The sequence below is a fragment of the Rattus rattus genome, chromosome 1, assembly GCF_011064425.1.
Source record: "Rattus rattus isolate New Zealand chromosome 1, Rrattus_CSIRO_v1, whole genome shotgun sequence".
Classification (NCBI taxonomy): domain Eukaryota; kingdom Metazoa; phylum Chordata; class Mammalia; order Rodentia; family Muridae; genus Rattus; species Rattus rattus.
In genome coordinates this window covers 4829331-4849907 of record NC_046154.1, presented here as the reverse complement: position 1 = coordinate 4849907, position 20577 = coordinate 4829331, and the positions used below count along the sequence as shown (strand labels likewise).

The following is a 20577-nucleotide window of genomic DNA, read 5'->3' as shown; positions in this document are numbered from 1 at the left end:
AAGAAAGAAAGAAAAAATCTGGAAGACTGGGCTAAAGTAGGTCATCCCACTGCCCTCTCCTGGACATCTCCAGGGCCACCTGGAGGACACCCAAGGCTTGGGAAGCTAGGAAACACCTTTCGGAAATGGCATGTCCGAGGCAGCTGCTATGACAGAGTTCTTCACCCAGCCAGCAGCCACTTAAACTTTGGAGTTGATCTCTACAGTCACCTCCCCACCCCCACTAGGCCCAGCTGTTGTTTTGATGACTGTGAGGCCAGGCAGATCCAATCCTCAGCCAAGAGCTTCCCAGGAGAGTCTTCTTCTTCAACCTCTGGGGTTGGCCAGACCAGCTTCCAGCAGAAGGAAGGCGGCCTCATTCCGGAGGAAGCACTCCTGGGTAGCTTGGCGGCGACCAGCTGGCTCCGTCTTTCTGTCTGATCAGGAAAGCAATCAAAGCTGGACATAGATGAAGGACGGAAAACCCCAAGACGAACGAGGCACCCAATAGACCTGACTCAGCCACACACTGGGCTATGCTTGAGGCTACAAAATTAACTCAATCCTGATACAGGCTGAGCTTTGACCCTGGCCGAGCCACACTGGCAAAACGGTGTGCTAGATCCTTAAAGAAAGTTAGGTCTGGGCATGGTGGCATATGCCTATGATTCCAGTACGTGAGAGGCTTGAGGCAGAAGGACCGTGAGTTCTAGGGCAGCCTGGTTAGATTCATAAAAGTTAAAGTAAAGAACAAGTCTGTTACAACTAGATTCCAGGTAAAGTATAACGATCATATTTTTAATATATTGCTGGGCTTACAAGAAAATATGTCTCAAACTTCCCCCCACCCCCAACAATTAAACATTACAAAAACTGAAACCAAGGGACAAAAGAGGCACTTGCTGCCAATCTTGACAACCTAAGTTCCATCCCTGGGACCCACAACTCCTAAAAGTTGTCCTCTGACTCTCACACATACACATTGTGGCATATGCACACCCACACACACACACACACACACACACACACACACACACACACACACACACACACACACAAATCTAATAACAAGCTGGAAAGTGGTGGTGCACTCCTTTAATTAGAGCACTCAGGAGGCAGAGGCTGGCAGATATCTGAGTTCAAGGTCAGCCTAATCCAGAGTGAGTTTTAGAACAGCCAGGGCTACACAGAGAAACCTCATCTTGAAAAAACAAAGAAGGGATTGGGGATTTAGCTCAGTGGTAGAGCGCTTGCCTAGCAAGTGCAAGGCCCTGGGTTTGGTCCCTAGCTCTGGAAAAAAAAGAAAAAACAAAAAACAAAAAAGTAATAACACAAACAGTAAGGAACCAACCAGCACATTGAAAGGAACAGATAGGAAACAGTTTTCTGAACACAGGACAGAGAGACATGCTGGGATGTGGAGAGGGGAAAGGGTGAGTACTCTGTATTGAGGGCCATGAGGCTGGGGATTTAGCTCAGCGGTAGAGCGCTTACCTAGGAAGCGCAAGGCCCTGGGTTCGGGTCCCCAGCTCAAAAAAAAAAAAAAAAAGAAAAAAAAAAAAAAAAAAAGAGGGCCATGAAACTAGAACCTTAAAGGGGAGCTAAGCTGACCGTGTTTTTTGGTGTTTTGTTTGTTTGGTTTTTTTCGTGGTTTTGTTGTTGTTGTTGTTGTTGTTATTGTTGTTGTTGTTGGTCCTGGACAAAACTACTAAAGTTAGTGCCTGTCTTAGGTTTCTATTGCTGTGATAAAGCATCATAGGACTGGAGAGATGGCTCAGTGGTTAAAAGCACTGGCTGTTCTTCCAGAGGACCAGGGTTCAGTTCTCACCACCCACATGGCAGCTCACAACCGTCTGCAATTCCAGATCCAGGGGATCTGGCATATTCACACAGACAGGAATGCAGGCAAAACCACCAATGCACATCAAATAAAATTAAACAAAACAAAACAAAAACAACAAAAAAACAAACAGGGCTGGATTGATGGCTCAGTGGTTAAGAGCACTGACTGCTCTTCCAGAGGTCCTGAGTTCAATTCCCAGCAACCACATGGTGACTCACAGCCATCCATAATGGGGTCTGATGCCCTCTTCTGGTGTGTCTGAAGAGGCCAACAATGCACTCATATACATAAAATAATAAAGTTTAAAAAAAAAAAACCATCATGACCAACTAAGCGGTGGCACATGCCTTTGATCCCAGCTTTCAGTAGGCAGAGGCAGGTAGTTCTCTGTGAGTTCAAGGCCAGTCTGGTCTACAGAGTGAGTTCCAGCACAGCAAAGACTACACAGACAGCAAAGACTACACAGAGAAACTTTGGATGGATGGATAGATAGATAGATAGAAACAGACAGACAGACCAGAGATAAGTGATACATCATGACAGGTTTATTTCCATCTTACATTTCCCAGTTCACACTCCATCACTAAAAGAAGTCAGGGCAGGAACTGGAGGCAGGAACTGAAGCAGAGGCCGTAGAAGAATGCTGCTTACTGGATTGCTCCTCATGGCTTGCTCATCCTGTTTTCTTATACAACCCAGAACCACATGCCTAGGGTGCCACCATTCAAGGTGATCTTGGCCCTCCACATCACTCACTAATCAAGAAAATGGCCACAGGCCAATTTAGTGGCATTTTCTCAACTGAAATTCCCTCTTCTCAAAAGACTCTGGCTTTTATCAATTTGCCACAAAAACCTAACCAGGGCACAGCTCCTCCAATCACCACAGATATGGGTTGACATTATATATTACCAGGGCTTCGGGGACAGGATCTGGAGGGCTCACTCGGTGGTAGAAGCAGTCAAATTCCTGTGTTAAAATGCTCTGGGCTTAGCCCAGGATGGTAACACACACTTTTAATCCTAGTACTTGGGAGGCAGAGTCAGGCAGATTCCCTGACTTCAAGGCTAGCCTGGTCTACAAATAAAATTCAAAAATAATAAATTTTAAAAATAATTTAAGTTTTAAAAATATATTCACGGCTAAGGATATATAGCTCAGTGGTAGAGCGCTCACCTAAGTTTATCCTAGGACTATTAAAAATAAAAATAAGTAAGATATTCTACAAAAATAAAAATAAGTAAGATATTCTAGTTCTAGTATATATGAGGCCCAGGAAGAGGAGAAGATAGGACACAGGGAGGGGAAGGAGGATGATAATTTATGAATACATAGGAGCATATTAGTGAAACTGTAGCATGCCAAATACAAAGATATTTAAAATATTAAATATTTTAAGATATTTGAAATCTTAAATTTACTCACGTTGTAAAATGAGCTCTTACTCTGCTGCTTGTCTCAGAAGAAAGAACCCTGGTCAGGGGATGAGCTCTAGTTCATGGATACAGCTCTGGATACCTGACCCTGAATGCAAGCTGAGTATTAGGAGCTGAAGAGATCACGGGCTGCTCTTCCAGAGGACCCAGGTCCAATTCCCAGAACCCCCATTGCAACTCACACCTGTCTGTAACTTCCGGGGCTTGTGACACCCTCACATAGACACACACATGCAGGCAAAAAGACATCAATGCACATAAAACAAAAATAAATTATATATTAACTACAACGGCACGCTGACCCTGCACTTACACTAAATCACTGATCCCAGATCCTATCTCAAACCTGATCTGATAATAGTTTGACCATGGACCCAACTGATCTTCGTCCTGGACAAGGTCATGGCTGACCTTGGAGGACTCAACTGACCCAACAAGATAAGCCATTAAGTCTGGTTGTTACTGGCTACACTGGAGCTTCTAGAATTATGCATGGTTTGCGGGGCACATAGATGGCTGCAAAGCTGGCTGCGGACCACAGGAGGGGATGGAGAACAAACGCCTTTCTTCCAGGGACACCTTTTCTCCCTCTTCTGAGGGACCCGATTGCCACCTCCTGGAGACTTCGAACACTGCGCTCAGAGCCCGAAGGCCGCCGTCATCCACTTAATGGGGGTCAAGCGAATAGAACCGGGAGAGACCTTTGAGGCGTCAGACCCAAGCACAAAGGTGTTTCTCCTCGTCCGCCAGATCTTCGCTGCCTCTGGGCAGGCGGCGCGGGTCGGGGGTCCTCGCGGGGGTAGGCAGTATAAGGTGTAGTCGCCGGACCAGGAGGGAGCGGGCGGCGGAGGCGAGCACCAGAAGCGGTGGCAGAGAGAGGAATCCGAACACAATGAGCGCCGCGGAGCCACGGTCTGAGAGCAGCGCTCTGCAATGTGGACCCGGGGCTGGATGAACCTGTGGGCAGTGCAGGCATACAGTCAGACAGGGAAGCACTGGAGTGGAGTAGCGCTGAGGGAAGACCTGGGCCCGAGGCCTGGAGATCCTAGCTGGGCCTAGAGCTCAGGGCAGAGTCCAGAAAGAAAAGGGTAGGGCTGGAAGGCCTGGAGGTGGAGCCTGGTCAGAAATGTGAGAACTGAACCTAGAGAGTTGGTGGTGGCATTTTTGAGTGCTTGGGTGTGTGTTAGGGGGTTCCTTAAGGAAAGGCCAGAGAACCTCCCTGGCTCTCCCAAGCCAGTTTTCCTGTCCCCATATGAGCTTCCTTCCATGACCCATACCTGTGTTGACAGCTGATATTGAGGTTCATCTGTAGTGTTACCAGCTAGCCTCATTTCTCTCTATAAGCTTCAGAAAGGGATATAGGGGCCATCTATGTATAGATCAAGCCATAGATGGGGAAGCCTAGCCAAGGTCAAGAGGGTTCAGGGAAGGGGTGCTGCGCTCTCTCTCTCTCTCTCTCTCTCTCTCTCTCTCTCTCTCTCTCTCTCTCTCTCTCTGTGTGTGTGTGTGTGTGTGTGTGTCTGTGTGTCTGTGTGTCTGTGTGTAGTGGAAAGGCACTGAGGACAGGTGAATCTGACAATGTATTTTCCTATCTCCACATCAACCTCACTGACCAGGTCCTGGTGCCTCCTGGTACAAAGCTAAGAGGGGCCTGGGAGAGGCAAGGCAGCTGTTCCCTGTGTAACAAAGAGCCTTTCTTTGTGTGCAGCTGGTAGGGGTGTTGGCAGAAGAGGAGGATGTATATGTCTCTGGTTACAAAGGGGCAGGGCTAGAAGGGGGCTGATTCACCTACAAGCCCAAGGTCTTGAACCTCCACAGAACATTCATTCCCCAAGGACTAACCAATGGATACTGCTCACCCTCGAGTGGCACAGGAATCCCAGGTAGACAACGGCAGCTGCTGGCAGCAATACCAGCAGGAAGACTGTCCCAGGCAACAGCAGATGAAGCAGGAACCCAACTAGGGCCCGGGCAGACAGCATCAGGGTCCTGAGGCCTCGGGTGGCCAGGACTGAGATGTGGTAATTGGTAGTCCTTCTTCGGGGTAGCATGGGTGCCGTGTCTGAGGTAACGCCTTCATCCTCTTCTGTCTCCCTTTCCTGATCACTCATGTCCTGCTGTTGGTCTTGAAGGGTGTTTCCCCCCAAGATCACAGTGGTAGGCAGCAGGACTAACCCCCAAATACCCTAGGCCCAGGCTAGAGATCCTTTTGCCCTCCCCAGATTCAGTTCACACCTAGATCCTAGCCATCAGATAGTAGACAGTCTACTATCCATCAGATAGCTAGTCCGTTTAGTCTAGCTCTGAATATCAGTCTCCAGGGCTACACCTCTACCACAGTTTCCCCCACTACCTTGTTGGGCCTCTTTACCAGGCAAAGGCAGGCAGCTCCTATGTGCTCTTGTCAGGTCTTACAGAGCTCTTCCCATCTGAGCACTGGGGCCCTCCTTCCTCTCAGCCTACCCTTTCCCAGCTTCCAGTTCTCTCAAACAATGGCTTTGCTTCACAGATCTTGGCTATGACAGAAGCCCTATCAATAGCCGCCATCTAGGGGCAAACTATCAACTCATTTCCCAGCCTGAGCCCCTGCCTTTCCCCTTCTCTGACACCAGGTGACTTCATGCTCTGGAGCTGTTCGCAGGATGACCGGGTTGTACAGTTAGTGCTTACTGTAGTGCCCGGCAGGTAGTGGATACCTAATTAACAGCAGATGCAATTACTCCGTACTAAATCCAACCCATCATGGAAGTACGCAACAAGCTTTTCAGATGATGGGAGCATATAGTCCACTGAAAACTCCAGCCCTCCCTCTTCTGGTCTCCATAGGCACTAGGTATGCATGTAGTGTACATATATATATTTGGGCAAAATGTTCATACCCATAAAGTAAAATAAATACATCCCAAATTTTTTAAAATTATCTTCCTACTAAGCACACACTCTTGTAATTATATATAATATATATAATATATAATATATACATATATAATATAATATAATATACATATATACATATATACATATACATAATATATACATATATAATATAATATATGTGCATATATATATATATATATATATATATATATATATATATATATATATATGAATGACACATCCTCTCCCACTGAGGCTAGGCAACCCAGTTAGGGGAACAGGATCTATAGGCAGGGTAGGAAAAGCCCTTGCTCTAGTTGTTGGAGGACCTGCATAACAAACCACAACAATTACCAACCAAACAACAACCCACCATGCCTCTCAGGGCCCTAACACCATATGGGTGCTGGGAATCTAACCGCAGTCCTCTGTACGAGCAACAAGTGTTTGCAGCTGCTGAGCCATTTCTCTAGCCCCTGACATTTTATTTTTGACCTGTATGTATGTGTGTCTATATGTGGGTATGTCCTCTATATGAGGACAAGTGTCCTCAGAGGCCAGACATGGTGGTCAGAGCTGCGTATGATAGTACACACATTCTATCTCAGCACTTGGGAGGCAGAGGCAGGTAGATCTTTATACATTCCATGTCAGTTTACATAGTGAGTTCTAGGCTAGCTAGCTAAGGCTATATAGTGAGATACATACCGGGACTCTATCTTTTAAAATGGCTCCGTGAGAGGTCCTGAGTTCAAATCCTAGAAACCACATGGTGGCTCACAACCATCTGTAGTGGGATCTTGGCGCCCTCTTCTGGTATACCAGTATATATGCAGGCAGAACACTGTACATAATAAATAATAAATCTTAAATCTTAAAAAAAACAAAAAAAAAAAAGGAAAGAAGAAAAGGAGAAAAGGAAGTAGGAGGAGTGGGAGTCAGATTCCTTGGGGCTGAAGTTACAAGTGGTTCTGAGATACCCAGTGTGGGTGCTGGGAATTGAACTCAGGTCCTCTGTAAGAGCACTATATGCTTGGTTGGATTCCTAGTACTCATGATAGGTAACTCCAGCTCCAGAAGATCTGATGCACTTTTGTTTCTGAGGGCACTCATATTGAAGTTGCACACACACACACACACACACACACACACACATACACACACACACACACACAAACTTATCTATGTGTATCTGTGAATGTGTAAGTCATAAATGCTAGGGCCCCACTTTTATGGCCTGAATTAACCTTAATTCTCGAAGGCCCCACCTACCAATGTCATCGACAAATACTTACAGAAAATAGTTTGGGATAAAAGTGAATAAGAAATTAAATAATTAATTTTAACAGAGGGAAGGAGAGAAGTTTTGAACATGAACTTCAGGGAGAAACATTCAAACTACGGAATTGTTCCAGGAATTGTTTTAGGCCTTCAAAAGAAGAGCTGTACATGCTTGTGAACGATGCTGCTGTCCTGATAGCTTGGCACGGCTCCACCAAGGAAAGCTGCAGCTGATGATGGAAGAGGACACAGACGTTCTAAGAAGATAGGGATCCTGGGAAGGGCCGAGGGAACCTGGCATGAACAGAATTACAGTCTCCCTGGATCCTATGTGATAGGGGTCTCTCCACCCTCCCATCTCCCCACCCCCTTGAAACTGCCCCATGAAAGTGGCTTTTCAGGCACAGGGTGCTTGACTCACTCCTGTATCATCCTGTGCTGAAGGAGCGTATTGGGAACTGAAGCCTCAGCTTATCCCTGTAGTCGGACTTGGGCTACTTTGTGGCTTCTTTTTTTCTTCCACCCTCCCCCACCCTTTCAACCCCATAACACTAGATAAAAGAGAAAGGAGAGAGGAGAAAGGGAGCAAACGTTTGGCTACTTTCTTTTTTCTTTTTTCTTTTTTTTTTGGAGCTGGGGACCCAGGGCCTTGCGCTTGTTAGGCAAGCGCTCTACCGCTGAGCTAAATCCCCAACCCCATTAGGCTACTTTCTGCTGATTAGAGGTGTCGAGTTCATTTGGGCAAATTTGATCCTCACCTTCAGGATATTCAGTCTTCTTGTTTTTTCTTTTCGAACAACTACTTAACAAACAACAAGTAACAATCCACCAACAACAATGCCTCTCAGGGCGCTACCTAGCATTTATATACTCTCTGAAAAGTCCTCGGAATTCCAAATGCCACACAGTTGCAGAAACTATCTGTGGCTGGCAGAATCATGTCCGTTAAAGCACAAGGCAAGTCACAGTTGGCTGCTGTGGAAGCAGCTGCATATCCCGCACCTGGGGTTACAATGAAATGATATTCTTATATTTCTGTTTTTTTTAAAAAGATTTATTTATAGGGGTTGGGGATTTAGCTCAGTGGTAGAGCGCTTGCCTAGCAAGCGCAAAGCCCTGGGTTCGGTCCCCAGCTCCGAAAAAAAAAAAAAAGTAAAAAAGATTTATTTATTTATTATATATAAGTACAATGTAGCTGTCTTCAGACCACACCAAAAGAGGGCATCAGATCTCATTACAGATGATTGTGAGCCACCATGTGGTTGCTGGAATTTGAACTCAGGACCTCTGGAAGAGCAGTCAGTGCTCTTAACCACTGAGCTCTCCAGCCCCTGTATTTTTTTTCTTTCTTTCTTTCTTTTTTTTTTTTTTTGGAGCTGAGGACCAAACCCAGGGCCTTGCACTTGCTAGGCAAGTTCTCTACCACTGAGCTAAATCCCCAACCCTATGTATTCTTTTTTTAAAGAAACAAACATTCTCGCTACACATCCCAGTATGAATGTTTATGTTGGCCCCGATCTTTGCTTCTTGTTGTCTAGCCTGTGAAATATGCTTTTAAAGGAGCCTCTACCGTAGAAGAGAAAGACAGACATTTAAAATGAACAGAGTTTGGCCAGTGAAATGGTCCAAAAGGCAGGGGGTGTGTTGCGGGCAAGCTTGTTTATAACCTGGTAAGAGAAAACTGACTTTCTGCAAGATGCCATCAGACCTCTACTGGGCACGCAACTCCCGACCACACACAAATGAATAAAATAAATAATATTCGTTCCTGGGTGCTGGGATTAAAAGTGAGTAAAAAAAAAAAAAGCTCAGCTAACAAAAGTAAATTAATGGACAGACTTCTGTCGAATGCTGAGATGAAAGCAACGGGGTCAGAGGCAAAGGTTGCTTCAGTTTGGCTGTTAGACTCTAAGCCCTTGGGAAGTGACATCTAAATGGACTGGTGAGGTCCATCGGGCAGGGCCTCTTTTGTTTGGAGACACTTCCTTGTACCACACGGAAGGACTGCTGTTCGCAGGACGGAGAGAGTCCAAATATGTCTCTTGAGGCATTTCATTTCATCCTTTGAATAGCTGGAGCTAAAACAGACAGCTAAATGTTGTGTTACCCATTGTTGAACAGTCTCCTCCAGATCCATTGGGGTCGGCTGGCAAGGCCCTGCTTCCCACATCTAGAATCTGATCAAGTGGGCAACCCTGCCCTTTCTGTCCCAGGCCCAGAGTCAAGTGTCCACACAAATGCCTTGTTCCTACAGACCCCCTTTCTACCTCTAGACATAGGTACGTAACAGCTCCTGTTTCAGAAAGATCCTTGCTTGCTTCTGCCCCTTCCCACCCAGACATCTATTCCCTCATCAACCCTATCGGAAACCAGGAAGAGAGGTGGTTTCAGCCCCAGGTTGGTCTCAGGGTACCTGGGGGCAAGTCAGAACATATTAAAGTTTGTGTTACTTGGAAGAAGGGAGGAAGGAAGGGCTGTCAATCAGGGCATGTTCCTGCTTGTCCTTCCCAACCTGTCCTGGCCTTTCTTCCTGGGAATGTGGCCAAGAACTTTAGTAGTCGGCAAGGGAGCAAGGTGGTCAGATTAGGGGTGCACCTGGCAGGCCGAGACTCCCTTCAGATTACTAAATAAACAGTGTCTGGGGGCCTCCGCAGGGTGCAAAAGGGAGCAGCAGTTCTTTGCCCACTCTTACCTCCCAATCTAGACTCCCAAATGAGGCTAGACTAGAAATAAAACAGAAAGAACCAGAGTCAACCAGAAGTCAGAGCTCCTGTGCCAGCTCCCTCTGGAGGTAATTGGGAGCCACAGCCCTTCAGAAGGCTAAAGGGTGTGAGTCCTTCTGGTGGAGTGGTGACATGGTGACAAGGGACAGGTAAGGTGAACCAGCCAGACACGCAGGTGCCTGTCTCCCCTAGATGGATTCCAGCAGGCTGAAGCAAGAACTACAGTGGATGAAGCTGGTCTGGGAGGAGACCACAGCAGACAAGACAGACGGACCTCTTACACCTCAGGACTGGAGTACTTTGTTCCAGGCAGTGTGGTGGGGAGCTCCCAGCCTGGTGATGCAGCTGCTGAGGCAAGGTGCCAGTGTGGAGGAGAGGTGAGCCTCATGACTAATTAGCTCTAAACTCTTTCTCTGGCTGGGGTTGAACATCTGGGCAGCATTATGACTTCTTTCGTACCCGACAGGGATCACACAGGTAGGACTCCGCTCCATCTGGCTGTGATGCGAGGGCACGCACCATTGGTTCGCCTACTGTTGCAGCGTGGGGCCTTGGCAGGTGCAGTTGACCACACAGGGCGCACACCACTGCACGAGGCTGCCTGGCATGGGCACTCGAACGTGGCAGAACTATTGCTGCGACGCGGGGCTTCAGCAGCTGCTGCATGCTCTCAAACGGGCCTCACGCCCCTGCACGGGGCAGCTGCTCTGGGCCGCCCGCTACTGGTTACGTGCTTTACGGCGGCTCCAGATTCAGTCCCTGACGTGAAAGACATAAGAGGCTGGACTGCCACACACTGGGCAGCGGCTTGTGGGCAACTGCCGGTGCTGGAGCTGCTGACTGCTGGAGGCAGCGTAGACCTGGACGGCGCTCTGCTGGTGTCAGCGGTAGCTGGAAGTGCGTCAGCGTTGCGGCTTCTCCTGACACTGGGGGCAAAGGTGGACACCCTGGACAGTACAGGAGCCACCGCACTTGGCCTGGCAGCTGGCTTAGGCCACCACCAAGTAGGTCCAGCCTTCGCCCGGATTCACTGTGCCAGAAGCCAAAGGGCCCCATCCCCTACACTTACTTCCATAAGCTCTTGGGGAGGAGAGGAACAAAGTGGCTTTCCTGAAGCACAGGTGGGCAGGGTGGTGGGGTGGGGAGCTGAGCCTCTTTCCAGCTGGGCACTCCTTATATAACCACCCTACTACTGGTTGATACCTAGGGAGGTCTCCCATACCTGGCGGTCTCACTTTTGTTCTAGTGATCTGTAACAATGAATTAGGCAGATGGATGGGTAGCTAGATTTTCTGAGTCAGCATCTTTCTATGTAGCCTTGGCCGGCTTGAAGCTCTAAATTGCTAAATTGCTCTTGAACTCCCATAGATTCTCCAGCTTCTGCCTCCTGAGTACTGGGTTTTAAGGTATGGGCCACCACTCCAGGCAACAGACATCTATGTAAAACATTCGGCTGTCCCCTTGCTCCTGGTCCTCCTTCCCCCCCTTCCTCTCCCCCCCTCTCTCCCCGTGCTCAAGGCCAGCCTCTACTCCTCTACACATTCCACCCCCCTCTCTGCCTTTCTCTGTCTCTATTCTCTCAACTCCCCTTCCCATGCCCTGAATAAACTCCATTTTATACTTAAAAAAAAAAAAATTCAGCTGAAGCTCAAGATTAGTGTGGCCCAGAGCGCACCAGAGGACAGCAGCCTTTGCACCGTGTTGAATTTGATCTAAGAATCTGTGTCTGCTTTAGAGTCTATCCCATTCATTCATTCCCTAAAAAAAAAAAAGAGGCTGAAGGGTTTGGGTCAAGCGGACACCAGGCCCAGATCATCACCCCTCTGGACTAAGGTAATAGGCTCTAGGCTCTTCCTCTCATCTTCCTTTCCTTTCCTTTCCCAGGACATTGAGGTGCTGCTGGGCCATGGGGCAGACCCAAATATCAGGGACAGGAACAACCGCTCTGCACTCCACAGGGCTGCCAGTGGTGGCTATCTACGTGCTATACAGCTGCTGGTGGCTAAGGGCACCGACGTAGATGCTCGAGACTCTCTGGGCCTCACACCTCTGCACTATGCTGCTCGGGGAGGCCACAGAGAAGTTGTCAGCCATCTCCTGGACAGGGGTGCGCACGTCGATGCTGCTGGCTGGCTCCACAAGACCCCTCTGCATCTTGCTGTGGAATGTGGCCATACCACCATTCTGGAGCTTTTGCTGAGTCGAGGAGCCAACCCTTCCTTGAGGACACAATGGGGTGAAGTAGCCCAGATCCCATAGGGTGTGTGCCCCGGGAACTGCCTGATTTCCCGTACTAACCAGTCTTCTTAGAAACGACAGAAAGATAAGAAACGTAGAGCTGTACTTCTAACAAAATTAAGAGGGGTTGGAGATTTAGCTCAGTGGTAGAGCGCTTGCCTAGCAAGCGCAAGGCCCTGGGTTCGGTTCCCAGCTCTGAAAAAAAGAAAAGAAAAAAAAATTAAGAGTTTGGTTATAGAGGATATCTTTTTGTTAGGATTTGTTTACTGGGCTGGAGAGGTGGCTCAGAGGTTAAGGGCACTGACTGCTCTTCCAGAGGTCCTCAGTTCAATTCCCAGCAACCACGTGGTGGCTCACAACCACCTGTAATTGAATCTGGTGCCCTCTTCTGGTGTGTCTGAAGACAGCAACAGTGTACTCATAAAAATAAATCTTGAAAAAAAAAGATTTGTTTACTAAAACCATTATATTATATTCTTCTATCAAAAGAATTATAATTCTATCAGGCAGGTAAGATAACCCTGGTTAAAACTGGCTTATTTCAAAATAACTGTGACATTTTCTTTCTTCCTTCCTTCCTTCCTTCCTTCCTTTTTCTTCCTTCCTTCCTTTCTTTCTTTCTTTCTTTCTTTCTTTCTTTCTTTCTTTTTTTGCTGTATAAATCTCCCATTTGTTCAAAATGGTCATGCTCTACATTTCCGGCTCTGTAAAACATGTTTGAATGCTTAAAATGTAAGTTGGTGCTAGAACCTAAATGAGATTTACAGATGACAGTGTACATGAAATATTATAGCTCAAAATCTAGATAAGCTGCAAAGAATTTCTGTTCAGGGGTGGTGTCTCTTTGGGTGTTAGCCAGAACACGTTATTAAAGCCCCCCACTTATTAGTCACTGAATTCCTGGAGTAAATTCGTGGTTGTTGATGGTGGTGCAATTAACCTGCTGGTTCCCCGAGAGCCGCAGCCCCTACCATCCCCAAGCTTCCTTGTGTGAGGCCAAGCTTTTTTATAACAGGACAAGAAGGCTCCCGACTCCTCCTTCTGTGGAGAGACCACGTCTTCTTGGAAAGTGAAGGTGTGGGTGGTGGCTTGATTTCTGCCCTGAGGAGTATAACTTCTCAGCTCCAGCCTCCTCCACATACTGGTGGGGTTGAGTCTTGGCAACAGATTTGACTAAAACCTCATGGTTCCGCCTCTGTCTGTTTGCCGTGGAAGCTCCCTATTACCCTTGCTGTACGTGGATGTGTTCTGCTTGTATTCATCTTTCCTATCCGTTTCTTTTCTTATCTCTGTGATGAGATACTTGAAAGAAGTGACTTCTCGCTCCTAGTTTCAGTCCAGTCCAGTCCAGTCTAACACATGGCTCAGTTGGTAAAATGCTTGCTTAGCATGCGGATCTGAGAGCTCCGGGAAAGAAACTGTGTATCCACGAAAAGTCTGACTGACCCAAGTGCAATGATGTAGAGATGTTGGAATTTCGCTGGGTCAGATTACTTCATCTTTAGCCCCCTAATAGTCAGCCATTCCTTGCCCACCTCTGTGTTAGAACTAACATCCTGTGAATAATAGAAACATTTTGGAACTAACTTAGTAGTCCACTAGCTTCGTAGAGAGAATGTCTTAGAAGCATCACCTGTCAATAAAAAAGCTTATGGCCAGTGAGATGAGGCAGGAAACAGGAGGCGGGACATCAGGCATGGATAGAGGGAGATTCACCCTGGAATCATGAGTAAACAGATATAAGAAGACCAAGAGAGGGCTGGAGAGATGGCTCAGTGGTTAAGGGCACACTGACTGCTCTTCCAGAGGTCCCTGAGTTCAACTCCCAGGAACCACGTGGTGGCTCACAACCATCTGTAATGTCTGTAATGGGATCTAATGTCCCCTTCTGGTGTGTGAAGGCAGCTACAGTGTACTCACACACATAAAACAAATAAATCTTAAAAAACAAAGCAAAAACAGAAGACGAAGACCACACAGCTGAACCCAGGTTAGAATAAAAGGGTTAGGGATTGGGGATTTAGCTCAGTGGTAGAGCACTTGCCTAGGAAGCGCAAGGCCCTGGGTTCGGTCCCCAGCTCCGAAAAAAAGAATCAAAAAAAAAAAAAAAAGAATAAAAGGGATAATAAAAGCAAGTCAGAGAACAAACCAGTGCTTATGGCCTAGGCATTTAATGTACACATATACATTTACTCATCAATATATATTTAATTATATATAAGCAATTAGTTTCAGAGTTGTTATTTCTGGGAGTTAAGTGGTCAGGAGGAGGAAAAACTCAATTTTTTACAGATGGGGCATGTAATACAAACCTTTTAACTTCATTTTCAGCTATTAGAGTCATCATTCCAGGGAACTTATGAGAACAGAGGAAAACATAAAGGTTCCACCAACCCCAAAACTAAAACTGTCATCAGTTAGCATCTGAGGCCTGTAGGAGGGAGAACTGCCCCCATCTTGCTGTAAAAGCCTTTTTGACATCTCCACCCACGTATTCTAACGTGTCTTGATTCCATGGCTTTCTTCGTTCTGTTATGAGAAAACTTTCAGGAAGTTGGGCACGGTGATGTGGTACACACTTTTGTTTTTACTTGTTTGTTTTGCAAGGCAGGGTTTTTCTGTGTAGCCCTGGCTCTCCTGCAAGTTGCTCTGTACGTCCGGGGTGGGGGTTTAATTTTTTTTTTTTCAGACAGAATTTTATTTTATAGTCCAGGCTGTCAGGAAAGGAACCCATCGCAAACCTCCTGTCTTGGGCCGTAGAGCATTAGAGTTACAGGTGTAAATCGATACGCCCAACTATGCCCAGTTTGAAAAGTTCTTTATTTCTTTCTTTCTTTTTTTTTTTAAAGACAAGACTTTTCCATGTAATAACTCTGGCTGTTCTGGAACTCTTTTTGTAAGTCAGGCTGGTCTTCAACTCCTAGAGCTCTGTTTGCCTCTGCCTCCTGAATTCTGAGATTAAAGGTGTATGCTCCAACACCTCGCCTAGAAAGCTCTTCTTAAAGTAGAATGCCAAGCAGATATAGAAGGGATGGGAAAGTCAGAATAATCACCAATGAATATTCAAACTAGTGGGCAGGAGTTCGATGAGGGACAGAGCATTTACATCATCTCAACATGCCGAGGTCATGGATAAGAGTTGCTTAAACATCTTGTTTAAGAGACAGCAGCTGGGCTGGAGAGATGATGGCTCAGTTAAGAGCACTGAGGTCCTGAGTTCAATTCCCAGCAAACACATGGTGACTCACAAACATCTGTAATGGAATCTGATGTCCTCTTCTGGTGTGTCTGAAGACAGTGACTGTGTACTCACATACATACAATAAATAAGTAAAATCTTTTTAAAAAAATAAGAAAACATCTCTTACCCAACTGCCCACCATAGCTAGTTAGGTCATAGAAACTGCTCACTTCCGCCCAACACAGCACATTGTTCTTGGGCTATCTTTCAATTTTTTTTTTTTTCCGGAGCCGGGACGGAACCCAGGGCCTTGTGCTTGCTAGGCAAGCGCTCTACCACTGAGATAAATCCCCAACCCCATTCTTGGGCTTTCTTGACTTTAGAATTATTGGGTTTGTGATGTTCTAAAAGACCCCTATCTCCTTTCATCTTCTGAGGGGGCAATGCACTATACATTAATAATATCTTAATCAGAGCTAAAGACTAACATGACAGACACTGGTACAATCGACTGAATTCACAGGTTTCTAGTGACTGATAGTGAGGACACAATATAATTTCTGTGCTATTAGGTCAAACCCATATAGCCCTGTCTAAAAGAGCAACAAGAGAACCCTTGATTCTAACCATGAGGGAATAGGTAAACTCAGATTGAAGACTACAATTGTTGGTCTGAACTCTTCATGAATCCCATGGTAACGAAAGATATCAAGACAAAAAAAAATCTCACAGAGAGAGAGACAGACAGACAGACAGACAAGCATCAAAAGCAGTGAATGAATCAGCTGGACTGACTCCTGAAAACAGAAAGAAGAGCTCTGGCAAAAGTTGCATGTGGACCCTAGACAAGGTCAAATCTACTTAACCTTTTCCCACCATGACCCTTTTTCCCTAGAGAAAATTTTTATCTGATTCTGGGTGGTTTAGAATTAATATGCCTTCCCAGCGGAAAAACTACTCCAGCACTTAAGAGATAATAAGGAAAAACTTTTTAATGATAGTGTATGACTTGTTCTGGGTAATGCATAAATCCAGCCAGCTTATACAGTTTCACGGCTCCAAGTTATACTTTGAGCTTAAAATTAAACATGGTCTGCAGCCACAGACGTTCCAAGGTTTGGTTGTTTGGACAAGTGGAGAGATTTATAATGTAAAACTATTATCATAGTTATGTCTAGACAGACCAGGCTTCTCTTCCCAGACAATTGTTAACTAGGTCATTCTTCCTGCCCAGCAGAATTATGGCTCTTCTGGAACAAGGATTTAATGGTGGCCCTTATCCAGTTCTGTCCCTTTGAACTCTCTCATAAAGGCATACTCTTTGATATGGGAATGGGCCTAATTGTGGGCAGCTTAGAATCAGGGCTGTCTCATTTTGTTAGGGGCACAGCAACCAATTGCTGCCAATCTTTGTTTTTCTTTAAAAGATTTATTTATTATGTGTACAGCGTTCCACCTGCATGTGTGCCCGCAGGCCAGAAGAGGGGCGCCAGATCTCATTATAGATGCTTGGAAGCCACCATGTGGTTGCTGGGAATTGAACTCAGGACCTCTGGAAGAGCAGACGTTGATCTTAACCTCTGAGCCATCTCTCCAGCTCCAATCTTTGCTTTTAACAAAATTATTTTTACTTTATTATTTTTTTTTCTTTTCTTTTTTTCGGAGCTGGGGACCGAACCCAAGCGCTCTACCACTGGGCTAAATCCCCAACCCCTACTTTACTATTTCTTATGTGTATAGGTACTTGGCCTGCGTGTCTGTATGTCTGTATGTCTGCGCAGTTAGTGCTTTCGTCTGTATGTCTGTGCAGTTAGTGCTTTCAGAGGCCACTAAGGTCAGAAGAGGGCATTGAATCCCCTGGAACTAGAGCTAAAGAGAGTTGTGACCAGTCATGTGGAGAGGGGCTGGGAATTGAACCTAGATCCTCTGGAAGAGCAGAAAGTACTCTTGACTACAGATTCATCTCTCCAACCCTGCCAGTGAACAAATCTTAACAGAAACTTATTTGCAATAAAGCCCTTTTCCCCCTTTGGTTTCCATTTTTCAAGACAGCCTTGGCTATCCAGGAACTCATCCTGTAGACCAGGCTGGCCTGATCTTTAGTATGTTCTAATATGGCTTGAACTGGTTCGTTTCACCTGAGAAGAAATAACCCATCATCAATCATATAAACAAAAGAACAGTGAAGTTAAAAAGAAATGCCCAAACAAAACAATATGAGACAATAAATCTCCTAAAATACTCTTGAATTTATTTCCTGTTGGCCATCTGGGCATGGGACCTGCCCTTAAGATGTGGTTTGTGCACTGTGTAAGACTCCCCTGGAAAACTAATTCTTCCTTTAGGAACAGCTGTTCATTGGAGGTGAGAGTTCCTCAAAGATCCATCTGCCTCTGCCTCCCAAGTGCTGGGATTAAAGGTGTGAACCACCACCACCTGTGTTTGCATGTTACCATTCCTTCTAGCCTACCTTCTAGGTAGGCCTGGCTTTCTATAAAAGGCTTCTCTTTGCTCTCTCTGACCCTTTTCTCTCTCTCCTTTTCTCTCTCTCTCTCTGCCCACCTCCCCCTCTCCATGTGTTCCAGCTAGCCTCTTCTCTTCTCTCTGTCTTCTCTCGGCCTCTACTCCATTCACAACCCCTCTTCCTATGCCTTCAAATAAACCTCATTTTATACTAAACCCATCATATGGCTGGTACCTCAGTGGGGAAGGATGCCTCAGCATGGACCCAATGAGGTGCCCTTTTCTGTACCATACCATGCTCTACAGAACATATCACTGGTCATACAAAACATATCAACCTGGCCAGACATTCATTCATTTATTTAGAGACAAGCTCAGTCCTACCTTTCCAAATCTTGACTGTAGATCAAGATAGCCTCTAACTCACAGATGTGTTTATGCCTCCAAAGAGCAGGGGTTAAAGGGGTGTACCGACAACCCTATCATTATTTTTTAAATTATTTTATTTCATATGTATTTTGCCTACGTGTACATATATATGTAGATCACTTGTGTGCTCAGTACCCAGGAGGCTGGGAGACTGTGTTCCTAGAACTGAAGTTACAGATGGTTGTAAGCTGACATGTGGGTGCTGGTAACATGAGTCCTTCACATTGGCAATGAGTGCTTCTAATCAGAGTCTTCTCTCCAGCCCTCAGGTATTTATTTTAGGAACCAGTGAGATGGCTGACTGGGTAAAGGCATTTGGTATCAAGTCTGACAACTTATGTGAACCACAGAATCCACTTGCTGGGAGAGAACCCCCAACAAATTGTCCTCTTATCTCTACATGCCTGCTGTGGCTTGCTTATGTGTGCCAACTCGCAATGTATATGTGTACGTGCATGTTTATGTGTGTATGTATATGATGTATATGTATATATGTGTATATATATATATATATGCACACACATACATACACACACACACACATACACAGAGAGAGAAGAGAGAAGAGAGGGAGAAGAGAGAGAGAGCTGGAGAGATGACTCAGCAGGTCAGGAACCAGAGGACTTAAATTTGTTCCCTGGGACCCACCTGGTAGTAAAGAACCAAGTCCTTCTTGAAAGTTGTCTCCTATACAAGAGGCTATATTCCTGAACCTCTCTCTTTCCCTTTTGGGTAGAATAACCAATCTCGTTCTTGTCAGATTGTGAAGCCAACCTCCCACCAATGCCATGAAACACAATCACCACCTACATCAGGGAGAAAACAGGCCATTTTGCAAATGTTTTCACTCATTGGCTAGGTTCAAGTTCTTACTGCAAAGCGACACCATCTTGCCAAATTACTTTCCCTTTGTGTAATACTTGAGAGTATTTTTATCACCCTCTGATCTCCATATGCCCCCCAACACCAATAAATATATACATTCATTTTTTGGTTTTTTTTTCTTTTTTTTTCTTTTCTTTTTCTTTTTTTTTTTTTTTTTTAGCCTTTTGAGACACAGTTTTCTGCTTCTGCCCTCCAAGTGCTGAGATTAAAGTAGGCACCAGCAGCCTAGTATTGTTTGAAGCAGAATACTTCTATGTGGCTCCAGCTCTCCTAGAACTCTCTATGTGTGTAGATTAGGCTGGCCTACAATTCACAGAGATCATCTTGCTTCTGCCTCCCATGTACTAGATTTTTTTTTTTTCTTTTTCTTTTTTTCGGAGCTGGGGACCGAACCCAGGGCCTTGCGCTTGCTAGGCAAGCGCTCTACCACTGAGCTAAATCCCCAACCCCGCCATGTACTAGATTTAAAGGCTTTTACTACCATGGCAAAAGATTTTTTTTCATTCCACGTATATGGCTGTTTGGCCCGCATACCTATTTGTATGCCTCATGTGCAATTTGGCTGAGGAAGCCAGAAGGTGTGAGATCATTTAGAACTGTAGCTGTAAACAGCGTTTTCAACTGATGAGCCGTCTCTGAAGCTTCCATAAATAACTTTTGTTTTTGTTTGGGTGTTTTGAGATAGGGTTTCTCTGTGTAGCCCTGGCTGTTCTGGAACTCATTCTGTAGACCAGTCTGGCCTCGAACTCACGAGATCCATCTCCCTCTGCCTCCTGAGTGTTTGGATCGAAGGCATATGCCACTAACATCTGGCTTCGTAGCCAACTTCTTAGTCAGAGCTTTACTCTAAGTAAAGCTGATGAATAAGCTAAATTCTGCCACTCTTAAAAGTCGACTGTGAGTCCCACTCCTGCTGTCAGCTTGGCCTTCATCTCAGTAGAGCTTGGATCACCTGCAACTCCCCCGGAGCTTGGCCTGCTGTACCTGTGGGAGGTTGGGCTTCATCCCCGGGACACAATTTCAGGACGGTAGATACCTTTGTTCTTTTGAGCATGTGATTCAGACTTGCGTTCTTCAGAATGGGTTTACTTGATTTAATTTTTTTATTTAGGACCAATTGATGCCCACACAAGAGTATACCACCGAGGGCTCTTGGTCGTTTACGTAAATCTGATTTCTGTTCGAGACTGCTCTATCAACTTCATCATCATCCCCGCTGGCTTGGTCCCTCCAGTTTATGAT

At 45.7% G+C, this 20577-nt stretch overlaps 3 protein-coding genes across 3 annotated transcripts in view; 2 read left to right on the top strand and 1 right to left on the bottom strand.

Moving 5' to 3' along the window:
* LOC116891772 (ubiquitin-conjugating enzyme E2 R2) overlaps positions 1-20577 on the top strand; it is a 618378-nt gene that overhangs the window by 139968 nt on the left and 457833 nt on the right. The gene's annotated exons all lie outside the window — the stretch shown is intronic.
* Tmem88b (transmembrane protein 88B) lies at positions 3517-5674 on the bottom strand. The gene is made up of 2 exons (XM_032893082.1): positions 5118-5674; positions 3517-4215 (listed from the first exon to the last, which is right to left on the bottom strand). The coding sequence occupies exons 1-2, from the start codon at positions 5367-5369 to the stop codon at positions 3970-3972; spliced, it is 498 nt and encodes a 165-aa protein (XP_032748973.1). The 5' UTR covers positions 5370-5674; the 3' UTR covers positions 3517-3969.
* On the top strand, positions 10174-12398 carry Ankrd65 (ankyrin repeat domain 65). Its single transcript, XM_032892788.1, has 3 exons — positions 10174-10516; positions 10606-11143; positions 12024-12398. The coding sequence occupies exons 1-3, from the start codon at positions 10332-10334 to the stop codon at positions 12396-12398; spliced, it is 1098 nt and encodes a 365-aa protein (XP_032748679.1). The 5' UTR covers positions 10174-10331.

Coding starts and splice junctions, on each gene's coding strand:
- Tmem88b (XM_032893082.1), bottom strand. CDS start 5,369: ATGAGTGATCAGGAAAGGGAGACAGAAGAGGATGAAGGCGTTACCTCA. Junction 4,216..5,117: donor GATTCCTGTGCCACTCGAGG/GTGAGCAGTATC, acceptor CACTGCCCACAG/GTTCATCCAGCCCCGGGTCC.
- Ankrd65 (XM_032892788.1), top strand. CDS start 10,332: ATGGATTCCAGCAGGCTGAAGCAAGAACTACAGTGGATGAAGCTGGTC. Junction 10,517..10,605: donor GGTGCCAGTGTGGAGGAGAG/GTGAGCCTCATG, acceptor CGTACCCGACAG/GGATCACACAGGTAGGACTC. Junction 11,144..12,023: donor CTGGCTTAGGCCACCACCAA/GTAGGTCCAGCC, acceptor TTCCTTTCCCAG/GACATTGAGGTGCTGCTGGG.